Source organism: Pelodiscus sinensis, chromosome 18 (assembly GCF_052426305.1).
Source record: "Pelodiscus sinensis isolate ZL-2025 chromosome 18, ASM5242630v1, whole genome shotgun sequence".
In the NCBI taxonomy this organism is placed as follows: Eukaryota; Metazoa; Chordata; order Testudines; family Trionychidae; genus Pelodiscus; species Pelodiscus sinensis.
Window position 1 is genome coordinate 33,366,416 of NC_143069.1, and position 26,706 is coordinate 33,393,121.

Here is a 26,706-nt window from a genome sequence, read left to right on the forward strand (position 1 = left end):
CCCATTGCTTCTTGTTCTATCCTCAGAGGCCAGGAAGAACAAATTTTCTCCCTCCTCCTTGTGACACCCTTTGAGATACCTGAAAACCGCTCTCATGTCCCCTCTCAGTCTTCTCCTTTCCAAACTACACAAGCCCAGTTCTTTCAGTCTTCCCTCCTAGCTCATGTTCTCTGGACCATCCATCAGTCTTGTTGCTCTTCTCTGGACCCTCTCCAATTTCTCCACATCTTTCTTGAAATGCGGTGCCCAGAACTGGACACAGAACACCAACGGAGGCCTGAGCAGAGCGGAAGAAGGACTCCTCGTGTCTTGCTCACAACACAACTGTTAATGCCTCCCAGAATCAGGTTTGCTTTTTTTGCAACAGCATCACACTGCTGGCTCACATTTAGCTTGTGGTCCGCTCTGACCCCATTCCACGAGAACAACTAATTCGAGTAAGGGGTTTACTTTGAACTCCTGTTTCACTGCCGTGTGTAGACGCAGACAGTTATTCCGGGCTAGTCAGTTTCCAAAATGGCGAAAGTTCAGATTTGCTGAGCTTGCTTTCCACAGCCACTCGTCTGTGTAAGGAGGGGCAGGGGCTGGCCTGGGGGGAGCTGGAGTGTCTAAGGGGTGGCGTGTGTGATGTGTTGAAGTAAACAGAAGGGCCTTTGTGGCTGGCTGGGCCTTAGAGCAGAGGACCGGGGCCGGAAGAAGCCCCAGTTCAAAGCAGTTAGCCCTGGTCTGACACTCCCAGCGGTGCCCACAGACCCCTCCCGCACTGCACTCCCCCACTCAGGGTACGTCTACACTACAACGTTAATTCAAACTAACTTAGTTCGAATTAGTTAATTCGAACTAAGCTAATTCGAACTAACGGATCCAGACTAAAAAACTAGTTCGAATTAGCATTTTGCTAATTCGAACTAGCATGACCACATTAAGTGGACCCTGAACCGGGCTTAAGGCTGGCCGGAAGCAGTGCCGGCAGGGCATCAGAGGAGGACTTAGAGCGTGGAGCTGCTGCCTCAGGCTAGCCGAGGGCTGTGCTTAAAGGGTCCCGACCCCCACCCCGGACAGACAGTTCTCAGGGGTGCCCCGCTTGCAAAGCAGTCCTGGCTTGGATTGCCCGGAGTACCCACACTGGGCACATCACAGCACTCGGCCATCAGACCGGCTGCACTTGCTGCAGGCTGCCATCTGGGGAGAGGGGGCAATTGGGGGGCTGCAGGAGAGCTTCCACACCCAGAAGCCCGCAGAGCCAGCCCAGTCCTCCCCATCGGGGGCACGTACCCCATTCCTCCCTCACCTCCTTCCACTTACCCTTCCCTAGCCCCTCTTCTTGATGTACAAAATAAAGGACAATTGTGTTCAAAAATGGAATCTGTCTTTATTGAACAAAACTGGGGGAGACTGGGAAAAGGAGGTGGGAGAGGGGAAGAGAGAGGGTGGGAGAGGGGAGGGCAACTAAAATGATCAGGGGTTGGGAACAGGTCCCATATGAAGAGAGGCAAAAGAGACTGGGACTTTTCAGCTTAGAAAAGAGGAGATGGAGGGGGGACAGGACAGAGGTCTCTAAAAGCAGGAGTTGGGTGGAGAGGGTGCATACAGAAAAGTTCCTCATTAGTTCCCATAAAGAAGGACTAGAGGACACCAAAGGAAAGGAATGGGTAGCAGGCTTCAAACTAGTAACAGAAAGTTATTCTTCACAAAGCAAAGAGTCAACCTGTGGAACTCCTTGCTGCAGGAGGCTGTGAAGGCTAGAACTAAAACAGAGTTTAAAGGGAAGTGAGATCAAGTCATGGAGGTTGGGTCCATGGAGTGGTATTAGCCAGGGGGTAGGAGTGGTGTCCCTGCCCAAGGTTTGTGGAAGGCTGGAGAGGGATGGCATGAGACAAATGGCTTGGTCACTGTCTTCGGTCCATCCCCTCCAGAGTCCCTAGGGTTAGCCGCTGTCGGCAGACAGGCTACTGGGCTAGATGGACCTTTGGTCTGACCCAGGACGGCCATTGTAAGCTGAGGGCTCAGGGTTGGGGGTCTCAGTGGACCACCTTGATTTTCATGCACACCTGCTCCTGGGTGGCCAGGCTGGCAGCTCTCCTGCCCTAGCCGGCCACTTTCCTGTGCCTAGTGCGGAGATCGTGGACGAGGTCCACGATGTCTGCACTAGCCCAGGTGGGTGCCCGCCTCTTGCGGTCCTGGGCAAGCTCCCGGGAGCCGCCAGCCTGGTCCCGGGAAGAGGGGGAGGGCTGGGGGGCATCGGGTGGGTGGCTCGAGCCGTGCCAGGTGCAGGGTCTGCTGGCTGGGTGCTGGCAGGCTTGCACCTGGCACGGGCACCGTAGCCAGCCCGTGCCCCTTTAAGGGCTCCGGGGCCGGAAGGGGGGCAGAAGAGTTTCCCTGGTGTTGCCCAGAGTGGCCACCAGGGAAAGCTGGGGAGGGCTAGCCTCCCACTAGTTCGAATTAGGGGTCTACACAGCCCTTAATTCGAACTAGTATGTTTGAACTAGGCTTAATCCTCGTGGAATGAGGATTACCTAGTTCGAACTCAGCGCTCCGTTAGTTTGAATTAAATTCGAACTAACGCAGCGCTTGTGTAGCGCCTATGAAAGTTAGTTCGAACTAACTTTGTAGTGTAGACATACCCTCAGTCTCTGCAGGGGAGCTTGGAAGGTCGTGACGACGCCGGGCGTTTCACAGGGCTCTGCGTTGGCACTGGGCGGGGAGGTGAATCTGCAAACGGCTTCCCCTAGCGTGGGACAAACCCCAGTTACCCCAAACTCCTGCTGCCCCTCCTCCCCCCGGCCTGCTCCCAATAGTCCCAGCTGCTAACGAGGCCCAGAGCAACAGGGAGCCATTACCAGTCATGGGGATGAATGGAAGAGGGAGCAGGGTGTATCCCAGCGCAGGACCAGGCTGCCTTCCTGTCTCTGATCCCTTGACACCCGCGCCCAGTGCCCTAGCTCCCCCCTGCTCCCTAAGGCCAACGGCGCCTTGGCTAAAAGGCCAGGTTGAGACAAAACCACCGGACCCCCCAGGCAGACCCGTTCTTCGCTGACCTGACCAACTGGCTACACCACGTCTGGCCCGCTGTGGAGCCACCAAGCGAGCGCCAGCGGGTGGGAGACATGGGAGAGTGTGATGAAGTGGGCAGTTTTCTAACAGGTCTTGTGTGGCACCCACGTGTGCCTCAGTTTACCCCTTTATGCTTTGGTATCCGGTATGGGGTGGGGGTGGGGGCAGAACTGAGTGTGTTCCCAGGCCAGGCGAAGAGTCGGGGCAGGGCGCTCGTGTTCCCAGACTGGGTGGGGAGGAAGGAACCGAGTCGTGGCAGGGCCTGTCTGTGGTGGTTAGCGCAGGATTCGTAGAGTGGAGGGAGCACCCCCTGCATCTCTCAGTCCAGGCTTTGAGCATCTGCACCCAGTGGTGAGCCCTGGGTTTGTAGCACGCCGAGCCCTGGTAATGGGATGTGTCCAGCTCCCTTCACCCACGGGTCCCCGCCCCTCTCCCAAACTTGACCCCTCCCAGACTCGAGCGGCTGGGTCCAAGGAAGTGGGGACCACGGGTGGCTTTTGGTGGATTCCCCACTGAGGCTGCGTCTACATGGCCGAGTCGTGGGCTGGGACGCGTCGTTCACAACCATGGTCGGCAGGACCTGGGTGGTTCCCAGGCTACGGGTACGAATCCAAAGGGGGCTGCACCTGCACCGGGCATTTCTCAGGGGTCCACAAAGGGGAAACGGTTGAAGAGCCCCTGAGTGGAGAGGCGTAAGCACCGTGAGACGCACGTACAGGTGACAGCCAGAGAGTGATGGATCAATATCGACCCGCCTCCCTGCCTGTCCCGGCTCCGAGCCAGCGCTGGACTTATCCCCCCGGAATGTCTCTCGTTCTGTTCCGAGCCGGGTTCCGGTTCTGAGCCCCACAGCGCCCCTGGCAGTGAGGCCACAGGGCGAGTGGGCGCCCACAGAATCTACACGGCTGGGACAAGAGAGATAACCGGCCGGTCCTCATCCTGGCTATGAGAACCGGCAAAAGTTTGTGGTCGGCATCATGGAGGGTCGGGAAAGGCTCCGTGCTATGAGGAAACCCCCTTGCCGGGGGCTCTCACGGACGTTTGGATCCTGATTCTCGCTCTCACTCAGCTCCCCAGGAACCCAAATTCAGCCTTTGGATCATTGGCAGACGAGGGAAACCAACTTCACTGGCCCGGGCAGTAACTCTGGGCAAGGCGAGGCTGGCGCGCTTCTGGCTTACACGAGGCATCTTTGGTCTCATGAGCAGGGCCCACGGGGGTGTCCAGAGCTGGGGGGAATTAAGGGAAGCTGGTGAGAGGGGCCACACTGGGCCTTTCGAGGAATTTCGGTGAGTGTCCGGGAACAGTGGCCTGCAGGAACTCCTTGGTGTTTACCGAGACACAGTCGAACTCGGCTGCCCTCGGAGACGGGACTCGGCGGCTGGTTGCCAGACGATCTGTGGGGAGACCTCCCAAGATGAGGGTGTCCATGGACCTTGGAGACCCCCAGCTGTAGGGCGGCCGAGTGGAGCACTAATGAATGTTTTCTCATCGCAGTCCCCAGGGAGCTCGTTAAGGCCGGTTCTGCTGCCCCGGGGCCTGGATTCGGGGGTTTATCTTCACGGCGGGCCGGCCCTTCCTCGGCAGGCGCGGGGAAGTCGATGCCGCGCTGCCCTGTCCGAGGTGAGGCTGGGCGTGTGTGTGTGTGTCGGAGGGACCATGAGGGAGAGGCTGGGACAGCGATGCAGGCCGGGTGGGGCGAATACGGGGGATGGGACCTGGGAATTGGGGGAGCAGGTTAGCAGGGAAAATAAAACCCCATGTTCTCTGCAGTCGTCTGTCCTTGTCCCCTGTATCTGACTGACCAGAGAGACTTTCCCCCCAGCCCCACCTCGGGCAGCCGCTCCCCCGCCCCGCCCGTCCCGCTCCAGTCTCAGCGGCTGCCTGTTTAGCCGGGGGCTGTGCTGGTGCTCGCCCCGCGGGCTGAATGGTGCAGGCTCCGCTCTGCGTCCCTCCCACGCACGGGGACGGGGGCTCCTCACACGCCTGGAGCTCTGTCCTCCGCGGCAGCCTCCCCGGGAGCGCGAGGGCTCCGACCGCGAGCTGGGAGGGGGACGAGCTTCGTGCCTGGCCCCCAGGAACCGACCAGTGACAAATGGATCCTTGTCATCCACCTGTCCTGGAGAGAGGGGCCGCTTCCCGCTCTACCCTGTTGAACTCAGGGGAATTCTCTCTGGAGACCTTCGCATTCATCGCAAAAGTTCTGCCTTATTGTGGCCCGGGAGCCTTTTGTAACCCCAGACCGATATTTCAATGAGGTTCTATAACCCCGGGAAGACCTCTGCGTACTCCCAGGGAGATTCCTACCCCTAGCTGAGACCCACAGGGCTGGAGTCTAGGAATCTCTGAGAAAGGACCCAGTACCGGCTCTAGACTGTCCCTGATAGATGTCTGTCTAACTTGCTCTTAAACATCTCCAGAGATGGGGATTCCACAACCTCCCTGGGCAATTTATTCCAGTGTTTAACCACCCTGACAGTTAAGAACTTTTTCCTAATGTCCAAACTAAACCTCCCTTGCTGCAATCTAAGCCCATTGCTTGTGTCCTATCCTCAGAGGCCAAAGAGAACAATTTTTTCCCTCTTCCTTATGACACCCTTTTCTATACCTGAAAACCGCTCTCATGTCCCCCCTCAATCTTCTCCTTTCCAAACTACACAAGCCCAGTTCTTTCAGTCTTCCCTCCTAGCTCATGTTCTCTAGACTGTCTATCAGTCCCGTTGCACTTCTTTGGACCTTCTCCAATTTCTCCACATCTTTCTTGAAATGCGGTGCCCAGAACTGGACACAAAACTCCAACGGAGGCCTAACCAGTGCAGAGTAGAGCGGAAGAATGGCTTCTCGTGTCTTGCTCGCAGCTCTCCTATTCATGCCTCCCAGAATCAGGTTTGCTTTTTTTACAACAGCGTGACACTGTTGAATCATATTTGGCGTGTGGTCCACTCTGACCCTTAGATCCCTTTCCGCAGGACTCCTTCCTAGACAGTCGCTTCCCATTCTGTGTGTGTGACACGGATTGATCCTTCCTAAGTGGAGCACTTTGCATTTGTCTTTATTAAACTTCATCCTGTTTACCTCTGGCCATTTCTCCAGTTTGTCCAGATCGTTTGGAATTCTGACCCGATCCCCCAAAGCAGTTGCAACCCCTCGCAGCAATCACTGCAAACCTAATAAGCGTCCTCTCTATACTAATATCTCTAAGAGTCATGGGGGAGCTCAAAGGGGTCATGAAGGCAAATTCTGATTGTGAGAGAAACCCAACTCCAAACCCACCCAGCCTTTGGAAGCTACCCCCTGCTGACAGATTTGGCATCCTGGTCTGTGATGCACGCGATACACTTGAAACACAGACCCCGACCGGGGCCCCGGAGCGATCTCTGTGATGCTTTCTAGCGTGTGTGTGTGTTAAAATGCTTCCTCCGTCCTGCTTTCACATCTGGTGGGAAATGTCTGACTTCTCTGGGTGGTCATTTCCGGAGGGGAAAGTTACGCAACCTCAAAAACCGGAGCCCTTCAGTGGCCATGAAAGATTTCCCCCCAACGGCCGTGCTTGTGTGAGTGGAAGGGGGCGGCAGGTCGGGTGCAGAAATGGCCAGACTGGGCCAGAACAGCCCCCCTTTCATTCAGAATCCATCCCCAGCCCACATCAGTGCCACATGCTGGGGAGGCAGGTATAAGAACCTGCAGGGACAGGGTGGATCTGCTTACGGCAATATTCCCTTCTCACTGCTCACGGCGAGAGATTTCATACAGCCCTGCAGCGGGAGGCTTAATATCCCGTCCGCAGTGTTTATTGGGCTGGGCAAATCTAACTCTGGATGTTCCTTTCACCTAGGGAAATGCCCAGTCCCGCTTTGAATCTTCCTAAGTGTGAGCCTAGATGCCATCCTGCAGCAATGAGTTCCACAGTGCCTGAATGTGTGAGTCTGGATTTCAATGTCCCACTGTCACTCCATGGGCTGCCCCCTCGTTGCTGCACCAGGCGACAGGGAGGACAGAATCCCCCAAGCTGTTTTCTTTGTCCCATTGACGTGGGGCCAGGCTGAATTGTAGGCTTTAAACAATCCTAATCCCCCTTCTCTGTCACAGGAGAGTTTTCCCCGGGCCGGACCTGGCCCCGAGCTCCTGCATTTCCCGTGTGGTGCGGAGGAGGGGTCGCCAGGCGGCAGGCAGGACCCAGATGCAGGCGAAGGACTGTGAGCATGTTTCCACACCGGTACTAGGCCTCCTCCCCACCGGCTGTCTGATGAACTGAGCGCAGGGGGCCCCTCTCAGGTAGGTGCCCGGACACGCTGGGCAGTCGTGGCGCCAGCTTGGCAATGCGCCACGCTCGCCACTCTGTGGATGCCTCCCGCCCTTGTGGTGTCTCGGCGCAGCGCCCCATGGAGAACACCCGGCCACCCCCACAACGGCATAGCTGTGTCAGCGCCACTGCTCTGGGCGGGGCGCACAGCAGCGCCGTGGGTCGGACACGGGATGAGGGGACACGGGGAAGGTCTCCGCCGGAGCCCTGGGTCCCGTTCTGGGTCCCGGCTGGAAAGGTGGGGGCAGGTGGGAGACAGTCCAGAGGGGAGCGAGAGGCGAGAGGAAGGTCAGAAAACCTGGCGCAAGAGACGTGGCTACAAACCCCGGGCACGGCCAGTCCTGAGAAAGGCAGAACCAGCCTCACATTTGGTGCGGGCGGGTGCAGCTGGGCATATTCTGACAAGACATAAGGTAGAAATTTTGACCAGTGAGGGTCAGCTGGGCTTAGCCAGGGTCGGGGGGAGTCTCGAATGTGGGACGGCTTTAAATTCAGAGCCAACTGTTGAGCCGTTTTTCAAAAGGGGCCGGCGTGTTTCCTCAGCGCCTTGTGTCCCTGGTGCCGCCCTGCTCCTCCCCGCTCAGGTGCTGCTGCCGCCCCTCGCCATGGCCGAGGCCAACTGGACGTCCGTCTCCGAGTTCGTGCTCCTGGGCCTGTCCGAGCGCCAGGACCTGCAGCCGCTGATCTTCGCGGGGTTGCTGGCCACCTATCTGGTGAACCTAGTCGGCAACTCCATGCTGCTGGTGTTGATATGGGCTGACCCCCAGCTCGCCAGCCCCATGTATTTCCTCCTCAGCCAGCTGGCCATGGTGGACATGGGCCTCGCCTCCATCACCCTCCCCCAGGCCCTGGTGAACACCCTGAGCCAGCACCGGGTCATCCCCTTCGCTAGCTGCCTGGCCCAGCTCTTCCTCTATCTGGCCGTGGACAACATGGAGGGCTACCTGCTGGCTATCATGGCCTACGACCGTTACATGGCCGTCTGCGACCCGTTGCGCTACGCCGCCGTGGTGACGCGGTCCCTGTGCCTCAAGATGGCGGCCGCCTCCTTAGCCGTGGTGATCTCGCACGGCCTTCTGCACGCCGTCATGACCGCCCGGTTGCGTTACTGTGGCAATTCTGTGCAGCATTTCTTCTGCGACGTGCCGCCCCTGCTGCGCCTCTCCTGCACCCGGCCCTTTGCCAGCGAGCTGGTGATCTCCACCCAGGGTGTCCTGGTGGTGCTGGGCCCTTTCGCCTTCATCCTGGCCTCCTACGCCCGCATCGGGGTGGCCGTGGCCCGCCTGCGCTCTGCCCAAGCCCTGCGCAAGGCCCTCTCCACCTGTGGCTCCCACCTGACCGTGGTGTTGCTCATGTACGGCAGTGTGGCCTGGTTCTACTTCCGCCCGGCCTCCAGCCACGCCTTGGGACATGACTGGGAGGTGGCCGTCTTCTACACCGTTGTGGCCCCCGCCCTGAATCCCCTCATCTACAGTCTGAGGAACAAGGACGTGGCTGCGGCTCTGAGGAGGACAGGGAGGAAGGTCCTGGCTCGGGGCACGTGAGTCCAGCATGTGGCTCCATCGCTGCACTGGGCACGGACTTTCCACCCAAGATGTCTCTGGGGAAACTTGGGAAACATCCCCATTAGCTCCACTAGGGCACCTAACACGTGTGCAATGTAGCTGGGACACACACACACACACACATATATGCACACATGACCACAAAGCCCATGTCGTCCCAGTGAATGGAGAGACCGCTCAGGAATGCTTTCCAAGGCATGGCCACACCACATCAGCCCCATGGCCTGTTGTAGTCACGTATATTGTATCAATGGGCCTCAAACATGCATCAGTGGGAGTGAAGCATGTGAACCCAAGAGCAGCCACATTGGGTGGGCCTTGGATCCTATCTTCCAACAGTGACCAATGCCACGTGTCCCAGAGGGAATGAAGGGAACAGGGAATCGTCCATTAGTTGCTCATTCCCAGCTTTGTGCAAACAGAGGCTCGTGACACCGTTCCTGTCATAATCCTGGCCTTTTTAATATCCTGTATCAAGGAGTTCCGCAGGTTTACTGTGCGTTGTGTGAAAAAAAAGACTTCCTTGTGTTTACTTTAAACCTGCTGCCTATTCATTTCTACAGCTGGCCCCTAGTTCTTGTGTGGCGAGGAATAAATAGCACTTTCTTTTTTACTTTCTCTGCACCTTTCATTATGGTATAGAGCTTCATCATATCCCCCCTGTGCCGCAGTGGGGGGCTGTACACTCTTGTGGCCCTGGGTCCACTCTGGTTTGGCAGTCACTGGATGCTGCGTTGTGCTGTGGGTGACCCCTACTGGCCTATGCCGCTCTGCAGAGGCTGTGTGTGTGTGTGTGTGTGTGTGTGTGTGTGTGTGTGTGTGTGCGCGCGCGCTGCCCAGCGGGGGGTGGTTCCCGAGGGCAGGCACGGAGACCATGGCCCGGCAACGTCTCCCCTGGTCAGGTGAAGGAGTTTGAACAAAGGAAGGGGGGAGGCTACCTGGGGGGAGGGGGGAAGATGAAGAAAGCAGACCTAGAACAAGTCAGGGGGTTAAGGGGCCTGTGAACCCCTCCCCCTCCAAGGGAACTCAGGCTCTGCCCATCCCCCTATGGCTACATGGAACCTGTGCTGGGCTGTATCACTGAGAAGCAAGAAAACCTTCCACCCTGCTGCCTGGCGGGGAGTCACATCTGGCTGCGGGCGGGGGTGCAGGGTCGGGGGGCCGCCACGCACCGTCCCCCCTTCTTTGTCTCTCTTCCAAGGGGAAATGGCTCAGTCGTCCTCGTCTCTCCGTCTGCAGACGCTGCGGCCCCCCCCCCCCCCCCCGCTCCTGTTGCCCTTTCCTGAACCGTTTCCAATTCCACCGGGTCGTCTCTGTCCGGGGTGTCCAGATCTTCGCGCCGTGTTCCAGATGTGGGGGTGCCATGGCTCATGGGTCGGGCCCACACGTGGCCCCTTGGTGGATCCCCCCCTCCAGGGCGGCAGCCCCTTCTCGGGGAGCCCCCTCCTCTCCAGCGGCAGCAAGACGGCCCTTTCTCGGGGTCTGCTCCAGTGCGGGGACCCTCTCCTGGGGGGCCCATTCTCACCTGGGCGGTCCGCCTCTCTGCCTCCGGGACGGTGCCTCTCAGGGCCTCCAGCCGCCTGCCTCCGCCGTGAGCCCCTCGGGGATCCCCTCCCTCTGGACCCTGGGGGCCTCCCCTCCCTGAAGGAGCAGCCCCCCCTGTTCTCCAGACCACGGAGACTCAGCCAGCACCAAACAGGCGGGTCTCTTGAGCTCTGAACAGCAACGGGTCCCTCAGGCCAGTCGCCTGGGCCCCGGCCTCACGCCAGCCTCCCCTGCAGCCAGCTGAGCCCTGCCTGCCCTGCCCCCCAAAAACAGCCCCAGTCTCCCGGCAGAGCCTCCAATATCCCCTGCAACAGCCCCTCCCCCAGGCATTCTCCAGGTAATGGGGTCGCCTGGGCCCCTCTCCTCTGCCTCCCTCCCCGTCCAATGTTCTCCCCTCGCTGGGACCAGCTGGGACGGTTGCCGGGTCCCTCTCTGCAGCCCATCGTCCATCCTCCGGCCAGAACCGGCCGTGTCCTCTGGGCAGGGCCGGGGGCAGCAGACGCCACCAGCTCCAATTCTGGGCTGTTCTCTGAGACAACTCAGCTCCCCCCATTGTCACATTAAACCAGTAACATCCGGGCACTGAGTCCCCCCTGTATGCAGTCCCCCTTTGGATTCCCAGAGCTCCCCACTTGCTCACAGGCTGCCCCACAGATCTAGGTAGCGGCAGGCTGGTATTTCCTGTCTCTTTCCTAGTATCTCCCAACACGCTGGTAGCTCTCGGGGCTCCCGCCGCCCGTCGAGGGGAGACGGTCCGTTTTTCTATCTGCTCTGTGCTAGGAATTCTCAGGAGCCGTTCTCTGGCCGGGAGGTTAAAGCAGATGCTGTCAAGGGCCCCGGGAGGGAACTGTAGCTAGGACCTTTGCCTGTCACTGCAGGGTCTGGTAGCTCAGTGGTTTGAGCTTTGGTCTGCTAAACCTGGGGTTGTGAGTTCAATCCTTGCAGAGGCCGGTTGGGGGCAAAACTTCATCAGGGATGGTGCTTGGTCCTGCTGAGAAGGCAGGGGACTAGACTGGATGACCTTTCAAGGTCCCTTCTAGTTCTAGGAGATAGGCAATCTCCATTATTATATATAACCCCGCTGCTGGCTTATCCACAGGGCAGGAAGCTGTGAGGGAGGCCCAGTGGTTAAGGCTCCTCAGGTCTTTCCAGCAGAGTCCTGGCAAACTCACTCCACCAAACACTGATTTTACGGGGTCTTTAGCCATGAAGCGGAACCGGGGAGGGATCCACAGGAAGCTTGTGACTTATCACAGCCGCTCATTGGGGCGAGACGTGCGCTGGGTAACATGTAAGGAATAAAGGAACTCTCTTGAAAGTCTGCTTGTGACAGGGGCTGCCCCCCTTTGAGGAGCCGCCTGGTGGACCAGGATCCCACGGAGCCTGCTTGTTCCGCCAGCCTGGGCCCCCTTTACCTTGTCTCACTCTACTAGGCCCTCACGCCTCTTCCAGCCATGCACAGCCAGAGCCACCCCCAGCCACGAAAAAACAGACGCTGAGATCAGCTCTGGGACAGCTCTGCAGATGGGGTACGTCACATGACCTCCATGCCCACCCCCTGTGGAGTAGAGACCCAAAGGTTTTATGCAGTTCACCCCCCTCAATGTGGGGAGAGGTAGGCACCGCTCTGTGCCCCTTCCACTTATTCACTGCACCACCTGGCTTATAGTGTGAAGATGAAACCGATGGATTATCTACAGAAGGGGGCTTTCAAGGGGCTATAAGCGATAGCAGACAGAACAAAGCACATTGCGGAGTCAAGAAACAAAACACGCAGACTAACTTTAGCCCTCGAAATAGATACGGAACCCGTTCGCACAGGGGCGGGGATCCTTTTTTGGTGCAGGGGGCTACGGTCCTTCAGAAAACTCAGTCAGGGGCTGCACACAAGTGAGAAACCAAACCCCCCCTCACTGGCGTGGCTCCCAACTGAGAAGGAGAAAGACGCCCCACTTTTCCCTAGCACGCCAGCGCCTAGGGGCCCCAGCCTAGTGGATTTTGTGTGATCCAGCCCTGTGGTGGGGCAGTGTGTGTATGGCGGGGGGGGGGGCAGAGTGCGAGCTGGGCTCCCCGATGCTGGAGGGGGGCAGATCCAGGTAAACCAGGGGCCACATCTAGCCCCTCTCTTGAAAGTCTGCTTGTGACAGGGGCTGCCCCCCTTTGAGGAGCCGCCTGGTGGACCAGGATCCCATGGAGCCTGCTTGTTCTGCCAGCCTGGGCCCCCTTCACCTTGTCTCGCTGTGCTAGGCCCTCATGCCTCTTCCAGCCATACAAAGCCAGAGTCACCCCCAGCCACGTAAAAACAGACTCTGAGATAAGCTCTGGGACGGCTCAGGGGATGGGGCATGTCACATGACCTCCATGCCCACCCCCTGTGGAGTACAGACCCAAAGGTTTTATGCAGTTCACCCCCCTCAATGTGGGGAGAGGTAGGCACCGCTCTGTGCCCCTTCCAGTTATTCACTGCACTACCTGGCTTATGGTGTGAAGACAAAACTGATGGATTCTCTACAGAAGGGGGCTTTCAAGGGGCTATAAGCGATGGCAGACAGAACAAAGCACATTTCTGGAGTCAAGAAACAAAACACGCAGACTAACTTTAGCCCTCGAAATAGATACAATACTCTTAGCACAAGGGATCATTATTTGGGCCAGGGGGCTACGGCCCCTCAGAAAAATCAGTCGGGGGCCACACACGAGTGAGAAACCAAAACCCCCCTCACTGGCGTGGACCCCAACTGAGAAGGAGAAAGACGGCCCATGTTTTTCTGGCACGCTCTGAGTAGGGATGGATCACTGGATAATTGCTCTTTTATTCATTGAATCTGACGCTCCTGGTGCTGGCCATTGGCAGAAGACAGGAAGCTGGGCTAGAAGTAGCACTGGTGTGACTATGAGTGACGGGAGCTCCCTATAAATGGGGGGCTACTAGTGCCCCACCTTCTCCTTTCTCTCTTTTCCCCAAGGCCTGGCACCAGCACCGCTGGCTGGCCCCTTGCGCCTTGGGGGGCACATGGGAATGCACATGCTCCTGCGTGCACCCCCATCTTGCTTGTTGCTTCCTTGTGTTCCTCTGTGGACTCCCTGATGGGTGATACACTCACCCCCTCTGATGGGGGTTCCTTCCTGTATGGTTTGTCAGGTGCATAGTGGGTGTGCACTTCCCACCGAATTTCCCCCACATTCACACCCCTCTGGGGCACGCCCCTGAGTGGAATCTCCAACGGAGACTAAGGTATGAGCGCTAACTGAACCATCTCCCACTCAATCTATAGGGCGTCTCTCCAGAGGGGTCCTTGGATACGTACTAAAGTGTGAGATACGGCCAACCCTCTCCCTACAGGTAGGGCACTGGCAGAATCCCTCTCCTTCTGGGCTCTGGTTTCAGCTTTCCCCTCCTTCCATGCTGGGGCAGGGATTAAGTCCTAAGAGGGTTTTGAGGGTTCCCCACTTTCCAGTTTCAGGGAGTAAATTGACTCCTGCTCCTTCTGGGGGCTCTCGCTGCTGCTTTTCTGAGCGGGGCTGGTTCGTGTGGTCTCCTGCCTTCGGAACCAGGGAAACCAGAGCAGGCATTGGTAACATGGTGACACACCAGGCGTTGGCTATGCAAGTAAACCCATTCCTGACTGGAGAGGACGGTAGAAAAAAGCCCAGGGGTCTCAATCAGCCACGTAAACGAATTCCCGAGCGGTTGTACAGGAGTCTGCTGAGCCCTATAGACGAGGAGGTTTTCTTTGAACTGGCAGCTTCACGGTGTGAATGTGGGAACAAACCCGTCTGGAGTGTAACACAGAACTCCTTTGTATTGGGGTATAAAAGTCAGAGGAGGGACAACTTTGTGGGAGCTGCCTGTCCCTAGGGAGGGCACGGGGCAATCCCCCCACCAGTGAAAATGGGACCTTCCAAAGTGGCAGTTATGGCTGTTGGTCAGACCCCTCCCCACTAGTGAAAATGGGACCTTCCAAAGTGGCAGTTAGGGCTGTTGGTCAAACCCCTCCCCACTAGTGAAAATGGGACCTTCCAAAGTGGCAGTTAGGGCTGTTGGTCAGACCCCTCCCCACCAGTGAAAATGGGACCTTCCAAAGTGGCAGTTTGGGCTGTTGATCAGACCCCTCCCCACCAGTGAAAATGGGACCTTCCAAAGTGGCAGTTAGGGCTGTTGGTCAGACCCCTCCCCACCAGTGAAAATGGGACCTTCCAAAGTGGCAGTTAGGGCTGTTGATCAGACCCCTCCCCACCAGTGAAAATGGGACCTTCCAACGTGGCCGTTGGGACACTAGGCCAGACCCTTCCCCATCAATAATAATGGACCCTTCCAACGTGGCAGTTATGGCAGTTGACCAGGCCCCTTCCATCCCCTGCAAAAGGGACTTTCCACGGTGGCCGTTACAAACGTGGACATTTCGTCTCTCCCCCCCCCCCCCGAGAAATGGTTCCCGTCTGGGCTGACAGAATGGCCTACGGGACCTTCCTTCCTCTCGGGGGGGCTGAGGGCTTCCCGCGCTGGGCTCCGGGTGACTAATGAACCCGACTGAGTGTGTCCGTGTCTCGGCCTGTCCCGCGTGGGGGCGCTGGGCAGAGCCCCCGGCCTGGAGCGAGGGGCTGGAGACCAGAGGTCCGTCTCGGGAGGGGGAGGCCGTGGGGCCCTGAAGGACGAGGGGTCCCGCTCCGGGTGGGAAGCTCACAGCTTGTCAAGACACATGGGCAGGGTGAGCCGGCCGGGCAGGTCGCCCCAGGGCGGGCGCGATGGGTGAGCAGGGACAGCTGGAAGGGGACATGAGTCTCTGGGGCATTGCACCGCGCAGAGTCCTTCCGATCGGCCAATGGGAACCCGTCGCAGGCCAGTGACTGCATGCGCTGGCCGGGCCACGAGACCCCGGATCCGGCTGTTTGCCCTGCCGGGGAAGAGGGAACCTGGCGTCCTTAGCTCGGGCAGTGACCATTGCGCAGGCCGGCCTGGCACGCCGGGATCCTCCTTGTGCCTGCGACCGTTCCCCCTGGGGTCTGGGAAACCCTCAGTTCTTACTTCATGAGCCATCGGGGCGCTTGTTGGGGATGCTCAGAGATGGGTCCTGGACTGTGTGTGGGTGATTAAGGAAAAAATGGTAAACTGAGGCACACTGCCTCTCTTTGCGGGAGGAAGTGGAATGTCTGTGAGTTGCCAGGGTGTGGGGATTGGACAGCACAGGGGAGAGATTTAGCAGACTTGGAGACCGACTGCTTCTGATGGTCCAGGAGGAGACACAATGACGGGAGCCCATGGACCTCAGAGACCCACCGTGCCTCCCAGCCGTGGGGCGTCTCAGCTGAGCGCTAATGAATGTTTTCTCAGTCGCAGTCCCTGTGGGGCTAATTAAGGCCGGCTCTGCCGCCCCCGGGGCCTGGTTGCTGGGGTTCATCTTCATGCTGGGGCGGCCGTTCCTCTGTAGATGCCAGGGGAAGGTGGGTGCCAGGCGTCCTTGTCTGAGGTGAGGCTGGGGGTCAGGATGGGTGCCGGGGCACAGCAGGGGACAGGCTGGGATGGCAATGCCGGCTGGAGGGGGGCATGTAGGAGCAGGGTCGGGGACAGGTTGGGAATCAGGGCAGTAGTGAAAAGTCCCTCGTCTCCTGTATCCCTCTGTCCCTCTGGTATCGGGCTCTGAACAGATGTTCCCCACCCCAATCGCCTCTGACAATCCCTCACCCAGCCCAGCCCCTCCATCTGCAGCCTCATGCCCTGCCTGGCTAGCCAAGTGCTTAGATAGTGCCTGGAGAAGGACCCCGCACGCCGGTGGGTCTCAGCTCAGATCAAATTCTGTCTCCACTCTGTGTCCTTCCCACACATGCACGGGAGCAGGAGCCTCTCCGCACACCCAGCACCTGTCTCCCTTGTCGCCTACCCCAAGAGCATCAGTTTGGTTTCCAGCAGTCAGTTTGACTGGACCCCTTTCACTTCACAGCAAGGTGCTGAGGAAATCCCACGGACGCTCCGGGGCCGTCTCACACGCGGTGACCAACGTTCTCGTTTTTACCAGACCATTATAAATGGACCCGTTTGGACTCTGACTGTCGCACTCGCCTGGGTCATAGAGCAGCAGAAACACGCCCCTGTCGATGTGAAATGCCAGGCTGGGCCGACTCCCCCAGCGCTTTGTACGGAGCCTGTTATAAGGGGAGGCAAATCCGTGGCCTTTTGCTGGACATGGAAGATTTCTCATGAGCGACGTGTGAGTGTCTGTGTGTCAGTTGAAATGGGAGAGGGGCTGGTGTAGAAATGGCCCGGCTGGATCAAAACAAACCCCCTCCTATTCTGAGTCCATCTCTTAGCTGAGAAATGCCACAAGAGATAAGAACCTGCAGGAGCATTACATTCCTTCCTAACCCCCAGCAGCCAGAGGTTTCACAGCACCCCAAAGAGTGAGGTTTACTGTCCCTCCCACAACTGCTAGTTAGCCTGAGTGATTCTAACTCTGGATATTCCTCATGGGTTTGGAAGCCTCCAGTCCCTCATGCAATCCTGATACGTTTTAGTTTTGACACCGTCATGTGGCAATGAGTTCCCCAGTCCCTGGGTGTTTGGCCACATCTATGGTCCATTTTTGAATGGCCCTCTCTAATATGACAGGCTGCCCCCTTGTTGCTGCTCTTTTCTCTGTCCCATTTTCATGGCACCCTGTTTCCTCTTACGCGTTACACACCGCTCCTTTCTCAGTCCTCTCTTCTCAGGAGAGATTTCCAGAGTCCCGCGTCTTGCTCAGGCCCCAGTTCCCATGCGGCGCTGGGAAGGGCAGGGCTGCGGGCAGGACCCACATGTGGACGAAGGGCTGCGAGCGAGTTTCCAAACTGGTGCCCAGTCCCCTCTTCCCCAGCTCTTCGATGGACTGAGCGCCCCGGGCCACTCTCGCCCCCAAGGTAGGTTTCCTAGACGTCCTGTGTCCTGCTGTCACAGCCGCTGTGTCTAGCTGCCTCTTCCAGCCACTGGCTCGGGTCAGACCCTTCTCTGCTAGACCCAAGAGCCGCTGAGCAATTTGTTCCCCCGTCGGTCCTTCTAGCCTGGGACCGACTCGCCCTTTCGCCTTCTGTTTGTTCCACTCACTAGCGAGAGCGCCTGGCGTCTCTCCCGATCAGGCAGGTTTTCCAATCTTGCAGGCATTGCCGGTGCCCTGCTCTGAGCCCTCTCCACTTGGCCAACCATCTCCCCCTGCAAGTTCAGCTGTTTCCCCTGTGAATGGTTGTTTTAGAACCCCTCTCCCCTCTCGCCTTGGGCTCCAATTCCTCCCTACATAGGCCTTGCTGGTAACAACCTGCGTTTCTCTTGGCGGGCCTGCGACCGAGCCCAGACTGTGAGAGTCCCAGTGACACAAAGTTAGAGCAGAGGGACTGCATGTTTTTACAGTGATGGTGCATGACCAGGAGCAGAACTGAGCCAGGTTTGGGTTGGCGTCTCCGTCGAGGGACAGTTTAAATCGAGGGTCTCTTTTAAACTGTTGCCCAAAAAGGGCTAAATGGGACTTGGCTCCCAATGAGCGACCGGCTTAATGTGTCAGTGAGTCCCCTCCCTGCCAACTCCCTTCTCCTCCCCGCTCAGGTGCTGCCTCTGCCCCTCACCATGGCCGAGGCCAACTGGACGTCTGTCTCCGAATTCGTACTCCTGGGATTGTCTGAAATCGAGGACCTGCAGCCGCTGATCTTCACAGGGTTCCTGGTCACCTATCTGCTGAACCTAGTTGGCAACTCCATGCTTGTGGGGCTGGTGTGGACAGACCCACAGCTCCACAGCCCCATGTATTTCCTCATCAGCCAGCTTTCCATGGTGGACATGGGCCTGGTCTCTATCATCCTGCCCCAGGCCCTGGTGCACGCCCTGAGCCAGCACCGGGCCATCCCCTTCACCAGCTGCATGGCCCAGCTCTTCCTCTATGTGGTGGTTGTTAACATGGACGGCTACCTGCTGGCTGCCATGGCCTACGACCGCTATGTGGCCGTCTGCAACCCGCTGCGCTACGCTGCCCTGGTAACGCGGTCCCTGTGCCTCAAGATTGTGGCCACCTCCTGGGCCGTGGTGATCCCGCACGCCCTGCTGCACGCCGTCATGGCCGCCCGGCTTCATTACTGTGGCAACCGCCTGCAGCATTTCTTCTGCGACGTGCCGCCCCTGCTGCACCTCTCCTGCACCCGGCCCTTCGCCTACGAGCTGGTGGTCTCCACTGAGGGTTTCTTGGTGGTGGGAGCCCCTTTTGCCTTCATCCTGGCTTCCTACGCCCACATCGGGGCGGTCGTAGCCCACCTGCGCTCTGCCCAAGCCCTGCGCAAGGCCCTGTCCACCTGCAGCTCCCACCTGACCGTGGTGTTGCTCACGTACGGCAGCCTCGCCTGGCTCTACTTCCACCCAGACTCCAGCACCACCCAGAGACAGAAACAGCAAGTGACCTTCTTCCACACCTCAGTGGTGCCCACCCTGAACCCCCTCATCTACAGCCTGAGGAACAAGGACGTGGCCGCGGCCCTGAGGAGGACAGGGAGGAAGGTCCTGGCTCGGGGCACGTGAGTCCAGCCTGCGGCTCCATCGCTGCACCGGGCACGGACTTTCCACCCAAGATGTCTCTGGGGAAACTTGGGAAACATCCCCATTAGCTCCACTAGGGCACCTGGGTTCTTTTCTCCTCAGACATGAGGTTGCTGGAACTAACACGTGTGCAATGCAGCTGGGACACACACACGCGCACGCACACGCACACGCGCGACCACAAAGCCCATGTCGTCCCAGTGAATGGGGAGACCGCTCAGGAATGCTTTCCAAGGCACGGCCACACCAGATCAGCCCTATGGCCTGTTGTAGTCACGTATATTGTATCAATGGGCCTCAAACATGCATCAGTGGGAGTGAAGCATGTGAACCCAAGAGCAGCCACATTGGGTGGGCCCTGGATCCTCTTCCAACAGTGGCCGGTGCCACGTGTCCCAGAGGCAATGAAGGGAACAGGGAATCGTCCATTAATTGCTCATTCCCAGCTTTGTGTAAACAGAGGCGATTGACACCGTTCCTGTTATAATCCTGGCCTTTGTAATATCCTGTGTCAAGGAGTTCCGCAGGTTGACTGTGCATTGTGTGGAAAAAATACTTCCTTGTGTTTACTTTAAACCTGCTGCCTATTCATTTCTACAGCTGGCCCCTAGTTCTTGTGTGGCGAGGAATAAATAGCACTTTCTTTTTTATTTTCTCAACACTGTTCCTTATGGACTAGAGCTTCATCATATCCCCCCTGTGCCGCAGTGGGGGGGCTGTACACTCTTGTGGCCTTGGGTCCACTCTGGTTGGGCAGTCACTGGGTGCTGCGTTGTGCTGTGGGTGACCCCTACTGGCCTATGCCGCTCTGCAGAGACAGTGTGTGTGTGTGTGTGTGTGTGTGTGTGCACTGCCCAGCGGGGGGTGGTTCCCGAGGGCAGGCACGTAGGCCCTCAGCCCTCATGTCAGTCTCGCCTGCAGCCAGCTCAGTCCTGCCTGCTTTGCCCTCAGTCCCCCCAAAAATAGCCCCAGTCTCCCGGCAGAGCCTCCAATATCCCCAACAGCCCCTCCCCCGGCCATTGTCTTCTCCCCAGGTAATGGGGTCACCTGGGCCCCTCTCCTCTGCCTCCCTCCCCGTCCAATGTTCTCCCCTCGCTGGGACCAGCTGGGCCGGTTGCCGGGTCCCTCTCTGCAGCCCATCGTCCATCCTCTGGCCAGAACCAGCCGTGTCCTCTGAGCAGGGCTAGGGACACTGGCACCACGGCTCCAACTCTGGGCTGTTCTCTGAGACAACTCAGCTCCCCCCCATTGTCACATTAAACCAGTAACATCCGGGCACTGAGTGCCCCCCTGTATGCAGTCCCCCTTTGGATTCCCAGAGCTCCCCACTTGCTCACAGGCTGCCCCACAGATCTAGGTAGCGGCAGGCTGGTATTTCCTGTCTCTTTCCTAGTATCTCCCAACACGCTGGTAGCTCTCGGGGCTCCCGCCGCCCGTCGAGGGGAGACGGTCCGTTTTTCTATCTGCTCTGTGCTAGGAATTCTCGGGAGCCGTTCTCTGGCCGGGAGGTTAGAGCAGATGCTGTCAAGGGCCCCGGGAGGGAACTGTAGCTAGGACCTTTGTCTCTCACTGCAGGGTCTGGTACAGCCTCGTCTAACCCCGCTGCTGGCTTAGCCAGGGGCAGGAAGCCGTGAGGGAGACCCGGTGGTTAAGGGTCCTCAGGTCTTTCCAGCAGAGTCCTGGCAAACTCACTCCATCAAACACCATTTTACGGGGTCTTTAGCCATGAAGTGGAACCGGGGAGGGATCCACAGGAAGCTCGTGACTTATCACAGCCGCTCATTGGGGCGAGACGTGCGCTGGGTAACATGTAAGGAATAAAGGAACTCTCTTGAAAGTCTGCTTGTGACAGGGGCTGCCCCCCTTTGAGGAGCCGCCTGGTGGACCAGGATCCCACAGAGCCTGCTTGTTCCGCCAGCCTGGGCCCCCTTCACCTTGTCTCACTGTGCTAGGCCCTCACGCCTCTTCCAGCCATGCACAGCCAGAGCCACCCCCAGCCACGAAAAAACAGACTCTGAGATCAGCTCTGGGATAGCTCAGGGGATGGGGTACGTCACATGACCTTTGTGCCCACCCCCTGTGGAGTAGAGACCCAAAGGTTTTATGCAGTTCACCCCCCTCAATGTGGGGAGAGGTAGGCACCGCTCTGTTCCCCTTCCACTTATTCACTGCACCACCTGGCTTATGGTGTGAAGATGAAACCGATGGATTCTCTACAGAAGGGGACTTTCAAGGTGTTATAAGCGATAGCAGACAGAACAAAGCACATTGCGGAGTCAAGAAACAAAACACGCAGACTAACTTTAGCCCACAAAATAGATAAGATACCTGTTCGCACAGGGGACTGTTATTTGGTGCAGGGGGCTACGGCCCCTCAGAAAAATCAGTCGGGGGCCACGCACAAGTGAGAAACCAAACCCCCCCTCACTGGCGTGGGCCCCAACTGAGAAGGAGAAAGACGCCCCACGCTTCCCTTGCACGCCAGCGCCTAGGGGCCCCAGCCTAGTGGATTTTGTGTGATCCAGCTCTGTGGTGGGGCAGTGTGTGTATGGCAGGAGGGGGGGGCAGAGTGCGAGCTGGGCTCCCCGATGCTGGAGGGGGGCAGATCCAGGTAAACCAGGGACCACATCTAACCCCTCCGTTAGCTGTTTGAATTTCTGAGGTTTTCCTGCACTGACTAGAAATCTAACTTGGGACCAGCACTTCTCATAGTTCAGTCTTTGCTCCTCTGCTATTTGCAGGCACGTTGTTCTGGAGTGAGGTCCTCCCACCCTGATTTTGTTATTACCCTTCAATCTGTCCTTGCCCCGTGCTGGAAACTTTTTCGCTGGGTCCTGCCGGTTCCCATTGTGTCGTGTCATCCCTCTCGGAGAGGTTTCTATTTCACAAGGGTCCCAGGGTAACCCTAGTGCCTTTATGCATCTCCTCAAGTTTGGCTTTTCTGCTGGCATACCTAGTCAGCCCTCATACCCTTGCACACAATACCAATACGCACAATCCAGTGAGACTTTCATATTTCTCGAAGCTAAATATCACACTAACCTGAGGCCCGATGGCCATGCATGACTGAACACTTCTATTTCACCTCTGTGCCCGACTTACACCTGATGTCTTGTATCCTTGGGGACCAAGGTTTGACCTCTCCTGCATTCAGGGCTCTGATAGGGTCTCTCTCCAGAGGCTACGTCCACCAATGATTATCAGACAAGACATTCCAGGAGGCAAGGCCAGGCTTCAGGTGTCCCTAAACCACCTCGGCAGTTTCTGGGCTCTGAGTAGGGATGGCTCACTGGATAATTGCTCTTTTATTCATTGCATCTGACGCTCCTGGTGCTGGCCATTGGCAGAAGACAGGAAGCTGGGCTAGAAGTAGCACTGGTGTGACTATGAGTGACGGGAGCTCCCTATAAATGGGGGGCTACTAGTGCTACTTGGGGGCTCTCTCTTTTCCCCAAGGCCTGGCACCAGCACCGCTGGCTGGCCCCTCGCGCCTTGGGGGGGGCATGGGAATACACATGCTCCTGCGTGCACCCCCATCTTGCTTCTTGCTTCCTTGTGTTCCTCTGTGGACTCCCTGATGGGTGATACACTCACCCCCTCTGATGGGGGCTCCTTCCTGTATGGTTTGTCAGGTGCATAGTGGGTGTGCACTTCCCACCAAATTTCCCCCACATTCACACCCCTCTGGGGCACGCCCCTGAGTGGAATCTCCAACGGAGACTAAGGTATGAGCGCTAACTGAACCCTCTCCCACTCAATCTATAGGGCGTCTCTCCAGAGGGATCCTTGGATACGTACTAAAGTGTGAGATCCGGCCAACCCTTTCCCTACAGGTAGGGCACTGGCCGAATCCCTCTCCTTCTGGGCTCTGGTTTCAGCTTTCCCCTCCTTCCACGCTGGGGCAGGGATTAAGTCCTAAGAGGGTTTTGAGGGTTCCCCACTTTCCAGTTTCAGGGAGTAAATTGACTCCTGCTCCTTCTGGGGGCTCTCGCTGCTGCTTTTCTGAGCGGGACTGGTTCGTGTGGTCTCCTGTCCTGCGAACCAGGGAAACCAGAGCAGGCATTGGTAACATGGTGACCCACCAGGTGTTGCCTATGCAAGTAAACCCATTCCTGACCGGAGAGGACGGTAGAAAAAAGCCCAGGGGTCTCAAACAGCTACGTAAACGAATTCCCGAGCGGTTGTACAGGAGTCTGCTGAGCCCTATAGACGAGGAGGTTTTCTTTGAACTGGCAGCTTCACGGTATGAATGTGATAACAAACCCGTCTGGAGGGTAACACAGAACTCCTTTGTGTTGGGGTATAAAAGTCAGAGGAGGGACAACTTTGTGGGAGCTGCCTGTCCCTAGGGAGGGCACGGGGCAATCTCCCCACCAGTGAAAATGGGACCTTCCAAAGTGGCAGTTAGGACAGTTGGTCAGACCCCCTCCCCACTAGTGAAAATGGGACCTGCCAATGTGGTCCATCCCCTGCAAAAGGGACTTTCCATGGTGGCCGTTACAAACGTGGACATTTCGTCTCTCCCCCCCGCCCCCGAGAAATGGTTCTCGTCTGGGCTGGCATAATGGCCTACGGGACCTTCCTTCCTCTCGGGGGGGCTAAGGGCTTCCTGTGCTGGGCTCCGGGTGACTAATGAACCCGACTGAGTGTGTCCGTGTCTCGGCCTGTCCCGCGTGGGGGCGCTGGGCAGAGCCCCCGGCCTGGAGCGAGGGGCTGGAGACCAGAGGTCCGTCTCAGGAGGGGGAGGCCGTGGGGCCCTGAAGGACGAGGGGGTCCCGCTCCGGGTGGGAAGCTCACAGCTTGTCAAGACACATGGGCAGGGTGAGCCGGCCGGGCAGGTCGCCCCAGGGCGGGCGCGATGGGTGAGCAGGGACAGCTGGGGGGGAAATGAGTCTCTGGGGCATTGCACCGCGCAGAGTCCTTCCGATCGGCCAATGGGAACCCGTCGCAGGCCAGTGACTGCATGCGCTGGCCGGGCCACGAGACCCCGGATCCGGCTGTTTGCCCTGCCGGGGAAGAGGGAACCTGGCTTCCTTAGCTCGGGCAGTGACCATTGCGCAGGCCGGCCTGGCGCGCCGGGATCCTCCTTGTGTCTGCAACCGTTTCCCCTTGGGGCCTGGGAAACCCTCAGTTCCTCCTTCATGAGCCATCGGGGCGCTTGTTGGGGATGCTCAGAGATGGGTCCTGGAGTGTGTGGGGGTGATTAAGGGAAAACTGGTAAACTGAGGCACACTGCACCTTTTGGAGGAGTGGAAGTGGAATGTCTGTGAGTTGCCAGCGTGTGGGGATTGGCCAGCACAGGGGAGAGATTTACCAGACTTGGAGACGGGCTGCTTGTGATGGTCCAGGAGGAGACACGATGACGGGAGCCCATGGACCTCAGAGACCCACCGTGCCTCCCAGCCGTGGGGCATCTCAGCTGAGCGCTAATGAATGTTTTCTCAGTCACAGTCCCTCAGGGGCTAATTAAGGCCGACTCTGCCGCCCCCAGGGCCTGGTTGCTGGGGTTCATCTTCACGCTGGGGCGGCCGTTCCTCTGTAGATGCCGGGGCAAGGTGGGTGCCAGGCGTCCATGTCTGAGGTGAGGCTGGGGGTCAGGATGGATGTCAGGGCACAGCAGGGGACAGGCTGGGATGGGAATGCCGGCTGGAGGGGGGCATGTAGGGGCAGGGTCGGGGACAGGTTGGGAATCAGGGCAGTAGTGAAAAGTCCCTCGTCTCCTGTATCCCTCTGTCCCTCTGGTATCGGGCTCTGAACAGACATTCCCCACCCCAATCGCCTCTGACAATCCCTCACCCAGCCCGGCCCCTCCATCTGCAGCCTCATGCCCTGCCTGGCTAGCCAAGTGCTTAGATAGTGCCTGGAGAAGGACCCCGCACGCCGGTGGGTCTCAGCTCAGACCAAATTCTGTCTCCACTCTGTGTCCTTCCCACACATGCGCGGGAGCAGGGGCCTCTCCGCACACCCAGCACCTGTCCCCCTTGTCGCCTACCCCAAGAGCATCAGTTTGGTTTCCAGCAGTCAGTTTGACTGGACCCCTTTCACTTCACAGCAAGGTGCTGAGGAAATCCCACGGACGCTCCGGGGCCGTCTCACACGCGGTGACCAACGTTCTCGTTTTTACCAGACCATTATAAATGGACCCGTTTGGACTCTGACTGTCGCACTCGCCTGGGTCATAGAGCAGCAGAAACACACCCCTGTCGATGTGAAATGCCAGGCTGGGCCGACTCCCCCAGCGCTTTGTACGGAGCCTGTTATAAGGGGAGGCAAATCCGTGGCCCTTTGCTGGACATGGAAGATTTCTCATGAGCGACGTGTGAGTGTCTGTGTGTCAGTTGAAATGGGAGAGGGGCTGGTGTAGAAATGGCCCGGCTGGATCAAAACAAACCCCTTCCTATTCTGAGTCCATCTCTCAGCTGAGAAATGCCACAAGAGATAAGAACCTGCAGGAGCATTACATTCCTTCCTAACCCCCAGCAGCCAGAGGTTTCACAGCACCCCAAAGAGTGAGGTTTACTGTCCCTCCCACAACTGCTAGTTAGCCTGAGTGATTCTAACTCTGGATATTCCTCATGGGTTTGGAAGCCTCCAGTCCCTCATGCAACCCTGATAAGTTTTAGTCTTGACACCGTCATGTGGCAATGAGTTCCCCAGTCCCTGGGTGTTTGGCCACATCTATGGTCCATTTTTGAATGGCCCTCTCTAATATGACAGGCTGCCCCCTTGTTGCTGCTCTTTTCTCTGTCCCATTTTCATGGCACCCTGTTTCCTCTTACGCGTTACACACCGCTCCTCTCTCTGTCCTCTCTTCACAGGAGAGATTTCCAGAGTCCCACGTCTTGCTCAGGCCCCATGTCCCATGTGGCGTTGGGAGGGGCAGGGCTGCGGGCAGGACCCACGAAGGGCTGCGAGTGAGTTTCCAAACTGGTGCCCAGTCCCCTCTTCCCCGGCTCTTCGATGGACTGAGCGCCCTGGGCCACTCTCGCCCCCAAGGTTGGTTTCCCAGACGTCCTGTGTCCTGCTGTCACAGCCGCTGTGTCTAGCTGCCTCTTCCAGCCACTGGCTCGGGTCAGACCCTTCTCTGCTAGACCCAAGAGCCGCTGAGCAATTTGTTCCCCCGTCGGTCCTTCTAGCCTGGGACCGAGTGGCCCTTTCACCTTCTGTTTGTTCCACTCACTAGCGAGAGCGCCTGGTGTCTCTCCCGATCAGGCAGGTTTTCCAATCTTGCAGGCATTGCCGGTGACCTGCTCTGAGCCCTCTCCACTTGGCCAACCATCTCCCCCTGCAAGTTCAGCTGTTTCCCCTGTGAATGGTTGTTTTAGAACCCCTCTCCCCTCTCGCCTTGGGCTCCAATTCCTCCCTACATAGGCCTTGCTGGTAATAACCTGCATTTCTCTTGGCGGGCCTGCGACCGAGCCCAGAGTGTGAGAGTCCCAGTGACACACAGTCAGAGCAGAGGGACTGCATGTTTTTACAGTGATGGTGCGTGACCAGGAGCAGAACTGAGCCAGGGTTGGGTTGGCGTCTCCGTCGAGGGACAGTTTAAATCGAGATCGAGCTGTTAAAGTGTTGCCCAAAAAGGGCTAAATGGGACTTGGCTCCCAATGAGCGACCGGTGTAATGTGTCAGCGCATCCCCTTCCTGCCAACTCCCTTCTCCTCCCCGCTCAGGTGCTGCCACCGCCCCTCGGC

The 26,706-nt window shown here is 58.0% G+C and overlaps 2 protein-coding genes across 2 annotated transcripts; both read left to right on the forward strand.

The window, feature by feature from the left end:
• Positions 1 to 7,962: 7,962 nt before the first annotated feature.
• LOC149523392 (olfactory receptor 1f45-like) lies at positions 7,963 to 8,901 on the forward strand. The gene has a single exon (XM_089770451.1). The coding sequence runs from the start codon at positions 7,963 to 7,965 to the stop codon at positions 8,899 to 8,901; it is 939 nt and encodes a 312-aa protein (XP_089626577.1).
• Positions 8,902 to 18,055: 9,154 nt separating this feature from the next.
• LOC142823705 (olfactory receptor 3A1-like) lies at positions 18,056 to 18,994 on the forward strand. The gene has a single exon (XM_075914889.1). It carries the CDS (start codon positions 18,056 to 18,058, stop codon positions 18,992 to 18,994), a length of 939 nt encoding a protein of 312 aa, XP_075771004.1.
• The last annotated feature ends 7,712 nt before the right edge of the window (positions 18,995 to 26,706 follow it).

What these genes read in the sequence shown, in the direction of transcription:
- LOC149523392 (XM_089770451.1), top strand. Translation starts at nt 7,963, where the DNA reads ATGGCCGAGGCCAACTGGACGTCCGTCTCCGAGTTCGTGCTCCTGGGC.
- LOC142823705 (XM_075914889.1), top strand. Translation starts at nt 18,056, where the DNA reads ATGGCCGAGGCCAACTGGACGTCTGTCTCCGAATTCGTACTCCTGGGA.